General features: G+C 37.9%; 1 protein-coding gene across 1 annotated transcript; it reads right to left on the minus strand.

Annotated features, from left to right (window-relative positions):
- Positions 1-3,604: 3,604 nt before the first annotated feature.
- Positions 3,605-10,478, minus strand: LOC122668720. Its single transcript, XM_043865256.1, has 7 exons — positions 10,402-10,478; positions 10,212-10,290; positions 9,999-10,117; positions 4,256-4,385; positions 4,059-4,064; positions 3,846-3,920; positions 3,605-3,740 (listed from the first exon to the last, which is right to left on the minus strand). Exons 1-7 carry the CDS (start codon positions 10,476-10,478, stop codon positions 3,618-3,620), a joined length of 609 nt encoding a protein of 202 aa, XP_043721191.1. The 3' UTR covers positions 3,605-3,617.
- Between the last annotated feature and the right edge of the window lie 1,599 nt (positions 10,479-12,077).

Below are 12,077 nucleotides of genomic sequence, written 5' to 3' on the forward strand. Positions count from 1 at the left end.
CCTAACAAGGGAAACATATAGACACATTTATTCGAAAGTGAAGAAAATAAATACAAAGCAACAATTAAAAATAAATAATGTGGAGAAGGAAGTCGTGTTTTTTACAAAATTTGTTCCATGAAACAACTTCTTCACGACTGAACTGCCATGCAAAGTTCCACACCACACCACAACACCTATCTCTGCTTGTTTCCAGAGTTTCTAGAACATTAAAAGAAAAAAAAAAAAAAAAAGAGTATGTATGAATCAAACAAATTTCCATGTACCCTAGTGTTGCATTAGGGAGCCAATAGCAATGGGGAGTGCAGTATACAAAATGGGAATTTGAATGAAAGGAAGAGTAATTATTGAGAAAGAATCATGAACAACTCTATGCCGTCAAGTGAAGTTTGCTACACGGAAAGCAACTCATTTAAAAACATCTAGACCAATTTACAGAAAAAGAAAAGACTATCCATTACCTCATCAACATCTCCACTGTCATTATAAAAATAATAAGTTAGTAGGCCAAGAGAAAAGTATGAAGTCAAATTCAGATCACCGTAGATGTTGGAGCATAGGACATCATGTTTTCATCCCCAAGAAACTACATGGATGGTGTCCAATCATTACTCCACCACCTGAGCCATTTTAAAGACCTCGCTGATCAATTCATAAAATGAGACTTTCTCATGGCGGATGAGGAAACAAATTGCACTCTTTCATCACACTCAAACCAAATATTAGAAAAACACCAAAGAGGGAGAGTCATGAACACACATTTTCACAAAAGCACGAATAGAACTTATGGATATTGTCTACTGAGCAGAAAATATTCAAGAATCGAGAGAGAGAGAGAGAGAGAGAGAGATAGAGAAAGAGGGATTGACAAAGCTACCAACTCCACATTACCCTTTTCCCTCCTTTTCTCTTTTTTTTTTCTCGAGACTACTCTGTAAAATTTTTCTATTTATACCAGAACCCATGGTACTCAACTTTCATAACAAAAGCCGGAGAATTGAGATAGTCTCCTTTCACTTGTTAAGGTTTGCTTATTGAGGGGAAAACAAAGTAAAACAATGTCTCTGTCTATGAATATTTAAGGTTGTGCATCCAAAAATTTTCCAAGTTTGAACCAAAAGGCTGGATTCTATGTGTGTCTTTTGGTGTTTCTCTGTATATAATTGATTTAATACAGAAATGTTTCTCTGTAATCTATGTTTTAAAACCTAAGATGAATAGAAATCGCAAAGATACATACAAGTGATATTTAGTTCCAACTTCCAATCCCAATCTTGATCTTCAGGCCAAGAGGGGAGAATTAAGGGGCTGGGGGTGCTGGTGTCAAGCTATAATGTTCATATATGACCTTAGGGTGATTTACTAAAAGGAAAGGGGTCATGGTCTTGACCTTATAATGAGAGACCATTATTAATGGATCTTAATTAAAAAAAAATTATTCTAATGTCATGTTTAGACCAATGGATTGATGATGTGTGAGAAAACATATAAGAAGATCCAAAAAAAGGTAGGAATAAGTCACCCGGTACAACCCATAAAGTCAGAATCAAGACAAAACCTATTGGAGATCTTTCTTTAGTTGGTTTTAAAACATATAAGAATCTGTGAATGGTTGGGATTTGGGAAAAAGTTCAAGAGTTGAAGGTAACAAGGAGAAGAGGGGAGATAAATCCATTAATATCAGAAACTTAGAGAGGTGAATGAATATACGGAGAAAAGCAACAAATTTAACAGCAAATCTGAGAAGTATCAAATATCAATCCCTTCCCCTGTTAAAATATTTTTTTTAGGTCAATGTCCATCTCTACAATGAGAAGGAGTTAGAGATTGAGAGTAACAAACAGGGGAAGAAGATGTATGGGGGGGGGTGTTGAGATTAGAGAGTTGAGAAGCTTTCATCATTTACTCCATTGCTTTCAAAATAACTGAGTCAAGCAAAAGCTTCTATGAGGAAAGGAACTACTTTTGAATTTAAAGCAAACCCAAGAATCACCAGTCCCTAGTTCCCTTTCTTTCATCATAAGGTCACCTGGGTTCATTTCTAGTATTTAGGTTTATGACAAATATTTTTTCCCTTAGACCAAAAAAAATAAATTTCAAAACCACAGTAAAGAAGTTGACAGATTCTTCTTTGGATCAAATCAGTGAACTCAGAAAATCTTAAGCATTTTAGTATTGAAATTAGAGTGTTTTGCTTCATGGTTTTGATAGTCTTGGAAAAGATATTCACTACAAGGTACATTGTTTTGCTACATTGAGAAATTCAAACTAGCCATCATGTATAATCTCAATAACATGAGATCTCTTAAACCAACTTTCCTGAATTAAAAGTAGGAGTAAATAATGAGATAGCCACTTTAATCTCTGATGTTTGTGGGGGACAGAATCAATTTTCAAATAGCTTAATAATCATTAATAGATTTAGAGGATGGGAGTCATGGGACCCTCTAATGAATGGAAACTTAGAGAAACTAATACAAAAGAAGAAAGAATAGAAATTCAAGAATAGAGTTACTGCTAAAACCTAGGTATTATAGAAAAGTACAACTCAAAATTAAACAAAATTGATGAAATTTAAGGGTAGAAAATGATGTTAAACTGAATAGTAAATACCATACAACTTTAGCTTTAAATAAGCTCAACTAAATGTCTAAAACAAACCCAGATAGAGGACTATAGAGCTATTGGTGGTTGGATCAACAAAGGGTATCATCCACAGTGTTCATGTTGCTTTGAAATCATTCTTCTTAGATAAGACAGCTTATTGTGTGAGCCATCTTGTTGGAAAATGAGAGACCACTTCACATTGTGCTTCAAGAATTATCAATTCAAGCACCAGAGAGCGAGGGAAATCAAGAAATGGGACAAAAGTGATTCTCTTGTTAAGAGTCAAAGGCTGTAATCTGAAAGTATTTCTGAGACATTTCAGCTAAGGCAGATGAGAATTTAAATGAACTGCAGAAGCACAAGGACAGAACAGAGAAAAAGGGGCATGGTGGGATGTGGATGTAAATGTAGCAGCCCACAATTCATCATCATCGACTCCAAAATCAGTCAAATAGTGTTCACATTGAAGGACATGTGAACTCACTCTCCTCCCTAAATCTCAGAAAGAAACATTGAAAGGGAAAGAAGAGAACCCACCATTATCATCATAATCAAGAGCCATTAAGCACATCTCCACTCAATTTCATACATGAATCCAAAATCCTTTTTAGGCCTAACAATCCAAAAAAGAAAAAGTTTTCAACTTTTCTCTTTTCCTTCTCTCTCTCTCAAGGATAGAACAACAAAAGGTCAGTTTAAAAGGAAAAGAAGAATTAAAACTTCTAATTCCTCTCCTATTTTACCCTTTAATTCGATCCTTTTTACACCAAAATTGAGCAAAAGTATGATCAGATAAGTTTGGATTAACTAAAGCTTATCATCTTAATATATATTGATTTTCCTACTGTACATTCTACTACCATCATAAGATCAATAACTGATAGGTCACTTGGACCAAGAACCTAGAAGGCTGGAATGTATACTAGATACCAGCTAGAGACGCTTCAGGAGAGACAACTTACTCCGGTTAAAAGAGAAAAATGTGTTACATTAGAAATTAATATAACTTTTTAATGTCTGGCTTGATCGGAATGTCTATGTTGATCTAAATGCTGAAATAGAAACAGAGGTAAAATTATTACTTGAGAATTCATATAGCTCACTCCCTGTGTGAAGGATTCCTGATGAGCAATCTGTGAAATTTATTTACCAGGCAATAAATACACCACTGTAAGCATTTATACGTAAGCTGGACGACGAAGGATTAGAAACACAAACTTAAGTGGAGAATCCATTACCTGTGCATTTGGACCAGGTTGAACTCCAACAACATCCCTTTTATCACCACTCTTTGCAGATCCCTTGGTATCACCCTATCAGAACCATAAATAGACAACAAGATGAGTAAACCATTCCAAAGAATGAAAAAAAAAAATACAATGAACAGATGTCGAAGGACAGAAGAAAAACGAAAAAGAGCAGAGCTACAACATAAAAGGGAGAAAAAATACCTCCATCTACCGCAACACGTCCATCCACGAAAATCAACCAGGGAAAAAGAAAACATCAACGAGTTAGTTTTAAACTTTCCAAACTAGTCAAAGAGCACAAGATTGGAGATCGATGAAAAGAATAAGCAAACACAAGTGAACATAAAAAAGAAAATTCAACTAAACAAAAACACCATACAAGAAAGTTCACAAATGACCTCTCTGTTCCTATTCAGATACACCTTAAGGGGATCAATATAATCTTTGAAACCCAACGTCACCATCGCCCAGAGTAGATCATCACCATTAATCGTCTTTCTTTTCTCTCGCTGACACTTATCGCTTGCCCTAAACCACCGACGTGAGAGAAAGATAGAAAGAGATCAAAGAGGAATAAGAACAGTAAGAGCTTACTACGTACCTCAGAGTAGGAGATGTTCCCCGAGCAGTGAGGCCGAGAGCAACACCACCGTCAGCTATAGCAGGCTGGAGCTCCTGGCAGTGGTAGCCGGAGCAACACCAACCCTAGAATCTGTCCCTTGATCCTCAATCGGCTGTTTTAGCCCCAAATGGTCCACAACGGCTGGAGCGGGAGCAAGGTTGAAAGAGATTTGAGAGAAATCCGACAGAAAATGTGAAGATTAGAGAGGGACAGAGGGACGGTGATCAGTGCACAGGAAGTGAATAGTTTGGGTTGTCTACTGAACCACAAATAATCTAGAGCTTGCAGCGGAAGCAAGAGTGAAAGAGACTGTGAGAGATTGAGAGAGATTTGAGGGAGAATGCGAGAGATTGGGAGAGAACCGTGAGGGATTGGGATTTGAGGGAGAACCATCGTGATAGATTGAGAGAGAAACGCGAGGGATTGGGATTTGAGAATTTAGAGAGGGTATCTTAGTGCGCAACAAGAGGCGGGAAATGAATAGAGCTTGGAGTTTTTGTGCGAAAAAATGCATTATATTAAGCGGCGATTATTAATAAAGGTCGTGATATTGTACCCCATATAACAGCGTTTTTTACTAAACGCCCGAAAATACATATGTTAGGGGATACATATAGTATGATACTACGGCATTTACAAATAAACATCGCTGTATTGTTACATACTACGGCATTTACAAATAAACGTCGCTGTATTGTTACATACCCCGGCAATTCAGAACAAACGCCCCCAAAGATTTATGATACTACGGCGTTTATTTATAAACGCCGTTGTATTGTTACATACCCCGGCAATTCAGAACGAACGCCCCCAAAGATTTATGATACTACGGCGTTTATAAATAAACGCCGTTGTATTGTTACATATCCCGGCAGTTCAAACCAAACGCCCCCAAAGATGTATGTGTAGCGGCGATTACATATAAACGCCATGATTTCTACGTATCATACTTTATATACCGATGTTTGTTAGTAAACGCCGTCGAATATTCCTATATGACTGCGTTTACCAATAAACGCCGCTAAGGCCCGTCTAAAAATGTCGCGCAAGACCCTTTTTCCTGTAGTGAACTACCAAATGGTTTGCCACCAACGTGTGACATTCAACATAAGATTGACTAGGTTCTGGGAGCTACCTTACCAAACTTGCCACATCATCGAATGAGCCCAAAAGAACATGCCGAACTCCAAAGGCAAGTGAAAGATTTGCAAAACAAGGGGCTTATTCAAGAAAGCCTAAATCCATGTATGGTTCCGACTCTTCTTAAACAAAAAAAAAAAAAAAAAAGGATCTTGGAGGATGTGTATTGATAGTTAAGTTATCAATAAAATTACGGTATAAGTATAAATTTCCAATACCTCAACTTGATGATATGCTTGATATGCTCCATGGTGCGAAATTATTTTCAAAACTCAATCTTAGAAGTGGATGTCACCAAAATCATATCCAATCGGGTGATGAATGAAAAATCGCTTTTAAGACTCGAGAGAGACTCTATGAGTGACTTGTCATATCATTTGGCTTATCAAATGCACCAAATACTTTTATGAGATTAATGACTCAAATTCTCAGACCTTTAATTGAAAATTTTGTAGTTGTTTATTTTGATGATATTCTCATATTTAGTTCTTGTGATGAACACACCAATCATGTGCGTCAAGTTCTTGAAGTGTTGCAAAAGGAAAAGCTTTATGTCAATCTCAAAAATGTACATTCATGACTGAGAGCATACCTTTTTTAGGATTTGCTATTTCTTTTCAAGGTGTCAAAGCGGACAAGGTGAAGATCAAAGCAATTGTTGATTGGTAAACTCCAAACTCATTCACCAAAGTACGAAGCTTTCACAAATTGGCAACATTTTATTGGTGATTCATAAAAAATTTTAGCACTATCGTTTCTCCAATGACGAATTTCTTGAAGTCCAAAGAATTTATTTGGACTTCCGAGGCTGATGAGAGCTTTAATGTGATTAAGAAAAAATTGGTTGAAGCACATACACTTGCTTAAATTTACCCCATTTTGAGGAAATCTTTGAAGTAGAGTGTGATGCATCCCACATTGAGATTGGGGGCATCCTAAGCCAAAAGGGACACTCAATTGCTTACTTTAGTGAAAAACTCAATAATGCTAGAATGAGATACTCTATGTATGACCTTAAATTTTATATCATGGTGCAAGTCTTAAGGTTTGACGTCATTATTTGATTCACAAGGAGTTTGTCTTATACTCCGACCATGAGATTCTTAGATTCCCTAATGCCTAGAAGAGACTCAAAGCTAGACATGTTAAGTGGGATTCCTATCTACAAGAGTACGACTTTGTGATCCGCTACAAATCGGGGACTATGAACAAAGTTGTGGATGCACTTAGTTGCAAGCTATGTCTTCTTAATACCACGTCTTATGAAATCATTGGTTTTGAATTTTTACCGAAAAGTTATGAAACCGACCCATACTTTGGAAATGTTACGGGAGAATGCAAGAATGGAAAAAATGATGATTTGCATTCCCCAAGGTTCTCTAAGGAAAAAGATCATCTCCGAACTACACTCCGAAGGATTAGGAGGCTGTTTTGGTAGAGACAAAACCATAGCTTTGGTTAGAGAACGTTACTTTTGTCTTAAACTAAACCGTGTTGTAGAACGGTTTGTTCAAAATTGCTTTGTGTGTCAAAAAAATCAAAAATGGAACCCAAAATTGTGGGTTTTATCAACCTTTACCATTACCCGAATACCCATGGGAAGAAGTTAGCATGGACTTTGTTCTTGGGCGTAGCCCAACTCGTAGAGATACATCCATACCCTGAGGCTGGGTCAAGCCCAACTCACTTAGGCCAGAGAGAGAGAGAGAGAGGGATCTGATGCTAAATGTATTTTTTTTTTTTGCCATTTGTAAACAAGGCTTTGAAAATCAGATTAAAATTAATGAATCGGCCGATTCAATTCAAATTTGATTGATTCTGATTCTTTATGAATGAGTCTTGAGTACCATAGGTAGGTAAAACGTATTTTGAACATCATCTTAAAAAAAATTTCAGATGATGTATTTGGAGTCTTTGCATCCTCCAATTCATCGTCTTGTCAAGTATTTTTATCTAAATTTAATTTGAAGAAAAATTCCTTATTAGAATGCGTTTTTCATTCTAACATCCATAAATCCAACAAGATATGATATTTGATGTTGTATGTGATGCGGATTAACCAATTTAAAGCACATTTTCTGTCGCAGTAATTTAGCATAAGTATGCACTAGAATGATTGATGTTTCAATTAGTCTAGTAATTTAGTGATAAATTTTAAATAATATGTACCATATGATTGAGGGTGTTTGTATGGATTTTAAAATTAAGGAAAATAGAATGCTACCTAGTCATATGACCCGTGTAGCACTTTTGCCTAGACATAGAAACACGTAGAAATCTCATGTATCGTATCGATTTTGCGGGTCACCAATATGGACAAGGGGTAAAATAAAAAAATAAAAAAAAACTCATTTTTTAAGGAAATTCAAGGACATTTGTATCCGATACAGCCCATCTTGGCCAATACCATATTAGTATCGTATCGATTTTACGGGTCACCGATACCCGTTCCGATACCATGCACCAAAACCATGGGGTCCACCCCCCCCACCCACCAACTAGAAACACTTAATTATCTTTGTATTTCGTAATTATCAATGTTTTAACCCAAAAAAAATATATATTTGTCAATGCTATGTTATTCCTAATTTAATGTTTGTTTAATTTACAACTATTTTTCCTAGCAACCTTAAACTTTAGTCTATGAAACATTAAAAACTTGAACCTAAAATCTAAACCACCTCTTCAAATGGTTGAAAAGTTGTTACAATTTAATCAACTTATCAAAAAGATCATATGGGGAATAACATGCTTCCCGGTCGTGTGCTTTGCGAGACAACCATACTCAGACACAAAACCGTCTTAGAGAACCTTAAAAAATCCATTTACATGGGGGTAAGGTGATCATTTCTAGGCATCCCAAGAGGATTCTATGTCTAGGCGTAGTCACCACGCTAAGCACACGATTGGGTACCGTTCTTTCTGTCAAATAATATTTATCTTTTGATTTTTTTTTATATATAATATATTATACCCATTCCCACTTTTTGACCTTTTTTTTTTTATATAATATATTATACCCATTCCCACTAATGCCTACATTGTATTTGACTTGTTTCAATTAGGCAGTGAGAATTCTGTAATATTATTTTCTTTAGGTTAGAGAAACCCATTGTGGAAAAGATCAATTGTGTGACTTGTGTCCGTCGGGTCCATCGAGGAGATTGAGTCTTGGTTTCTTATAAAACCCGGGTGGTTCCAACCCACTACTTCACTTGGCCTTACCAGTGCTGCCTCTTTAGGATTTTCTATGGTGACTTGACCCGTGGTTCATACTGCGGTCAGCTGTGATGCTGATGGAAGTTTGGTGGAAGTTGCCATCCACAAACATAAGAGTTGGTGAAGACCATAAAGTGTGTACATCAAACAAAGGACACGACCCTTGGTTGACTGCTTGACATAGGATGAGACTATTGGGTTGAAACTATTTAGGACTCTTTGCATCCTCCAATTCATCTTCTTGTCAAGCATTTTTTCTAAATTTAATTTCGGGAAAAGTTCTTTGTGGAGAAGTGTACTGCTCACATCCAAACACAGAGGGGGAGGGGGTGAATGACTGCCTCACCCCTGTGAAAGGCAAAAATCCCACCCACAATATGCCTCTATGCTCCTTTTCATTGATCCCACTTCACGCACACGGGCCATGCTCTCCCACAGAGAATGGTCTCCCATTTAATTTATATTTATCAAATTCTCACATAAATATTTTGTTTTTCTGGTTCTCTAAAAAAAAATGGGGAAAATTTCATGGACACTTCCTATAAGTATCCAATATCTTAGAAACTTACCATATTTGGTCAAAATATCACAGACACAGTTAGTACCCAAAGGTGAAATATCCATTTTACCCCTATGGATATTTTTGTAATTTCACCTCCTCCCCCCTCTCACTCTCCTCACTTTCTTCTCAATCTCCGGCTACCCTAGCAGCCACCTCTTTTCCCATCTCTCATCCATTCCATATTCCTTCATTCAAAACCCCACTGAAACTACTTCTGTTGAATCCAAAGCCGTCAAAGCAATAGCAATCATGGGAATGGAAGATTGAAGAGTTTTCTCCACACGACAAACCATGGGAATCGATCAGGAAGGGTTTCGATAACATCCCTGAACTCGTCTTTCATGACTTCTCATATCTGGTCTTGGATCAATGGAGTTTCAAATCGATCAATGCCGGAGGTTTAATCCAAGGATCGATTCTGTGTTAGAGACAACAGTGAGGTGTTCTTGGATCCACGAGCTTCACCGAACTCTCCAAACCCAAACCCTATCTCTAAAGTCTCTCAACGTGTTTGATTCCAGTCTCTCTCCTTGAAAATCTAGAAAACATGAAGTTCTCTCTTCCTAGCCACAAGAGATTAGAGAAGCAATGCTGGTACATGAACCCAGGAAGGCTAGGATTGTTATCCCTATCGTCACTCTGTCCTGTCTTGCGTCCTTTATCATCTTCTTCATCTTCTATCCTCCAAACCTTTTTAGGATCGGAACCCAACATGATCTGATCAATGAAAAAAAATCCTCATTACACCTAAGATCAATAAGGGTATGTATAGATTCTAGAGTGATCATCAAAATCCATTTTTTTTCTTTACTTCATATGCAGATGCAGGAGGAGGTGGTGGTGGTGATGAGGAGTACTGTGACTTGTTCAAGGGGAGATGGATTCCGGACCTGAAAGGATCACTTTATACGAACTGGGCAAACATTACCAGATTCCGAGAACTGTCGGGAAAATGGGAGGAAGGATTGAAGGTCTTTGATTTCCTGCAATGGAGATGGAACCTGACGGTTGTGTTCTCCGTAGGTTCGACCCAAATACCTTCCTCAGAATTGTTCTCTTTCATATTCCATTTTCTCATCTCTTTCCTCTGAAGCCGATCTCACCATACCGTCTCTAATTCACCCTATCTTTGATTCTCTTTCTTCCCCATTAACCCTTTTCTTCAGCTCTGAATGCTACAATCTGTAATCCTACCTAGCAACTCAGTTACCGAACTCTCCAAACCCTATCTTTGATTAGGTCAATAATCTATTCCATTTTCTCATCTCTTTCGTCTGAAACCGATCTCATACCATCTTCAATTTTATGCAAATCCATTGATTTGCTCAGAATTTGCATCATTCGTTTAGGTTCATTTTTTAACCACTGCCTAGCTCTCCATAGTATGAAGGAGGGCTGGAGGTGGTGGTGGTGGTGGCGGCGGAAGAAACAGAAGCAGGAGAGCAAGAGAAGGAGGGCTGGAGGTGGTGGCGGTGGTGGTAGTGGTAGTGGTGGTGGCGATGGTGGTGGTGGTGGTGGTGGTGGTGAAGGAGAAGAAGGGTAATTTCGCCATTTAAAAAGAATTAACAGACACTTAACTGCAGAGACTAACGGAGTGACTAAATTGATACAAATTCATAAAAATAGGGGGTGTCTGTGACATTTTGACCAAATATGGTAAGTTTATGAGATATTGGATACTTTTAGGGAGTGTCCATGAAATTTTCCCAAAAATATAAAATTTTATATATCTTTTTTTAAATATTTTTTAGGGAAAAAATTTTATGTCGGGAATGTGGCCTATCCCAGCACTTCCATGAGTCTATCTCTCTCCTTCCCACGTGAAAAGACACATTTGCCCCCTTATTTTAAGGAGGAGAGAGATAGACACATTGGAGTGCTGGCGGATAAAAATCCTCTACAATGCATAATCTGGCAGAGCACTCGCGGAGCGGCCTCCAATGAGTGCCACATGGCAATTTTGAATCGTGCGGTTGTGATTCATTTGGAGAATTTCAAAGGCCAGACCCATTTAATGTACCGGGTCCAGGATTTTACCCGGCCGACGAGTGAAGAATACCTCGTGAAAATCGCAAAACCTAATTCCCAAATCCTCCAGCCTCTTCCCTCTTTCGAGAGTAACTCCCGTTGCGATTGCAGTTCGTTGAACGGAACTAACAAGATCTCCTCCCTCCGGCAACAAAATAATGTGTGAAAGAGGAGAGAAAGAAGCAAGCAAATTGAAAAGAAGATAGAGATAAACTGAGGATACACTGAATAAGGTATCGCAAGGTCTTTGAAGGAAAGAGCCAATTGAAAGCCTCGTAATCTGAGGATCCTTTGCTTGTTCTTGCTCTTTGATTTCTAAGATGGGAAAGACATGAAGCAGAGATCAAATTCCCATAGCGAAGTAAGTTGCGGAGAGGCCATTGGAGTGTTGTTCGAGCTGCGTCCACATCTTCCACCACTACCAGTAGTTTTCTTGTCTCCATGTGTTTTACTCCTGTTCCTCCTTTTCCTCACTTTAGTAAAATTCCAGTTCGAGATACAGACGACTCCATTTATTTAGTACTTCTCCATCGCATGGTCGAGGATTGCTTCTTTCTCTCCTCTTTGGCACATTATTTCAAAGGCCAAACCCATTTAATGTATCGGGTCGATGATTGTTTCCTTCTCTACTCTGTCACACATTATCTGT

Source organism: Telopea speciosissima, chromosome 7, assembly GCF_018873765.1.
Source record: "Telopea speciosissima isolate NSW1024214 ecotype Mountain lineage chromosome 7, Tspe_v1, whole genome shotgun sequence".
NCBI lineage: Eukaryota > Viridiplantae > Streptophyta > Magnoliopsida > Proteales > Proteaceae > Telopea > Telopea speciosissima.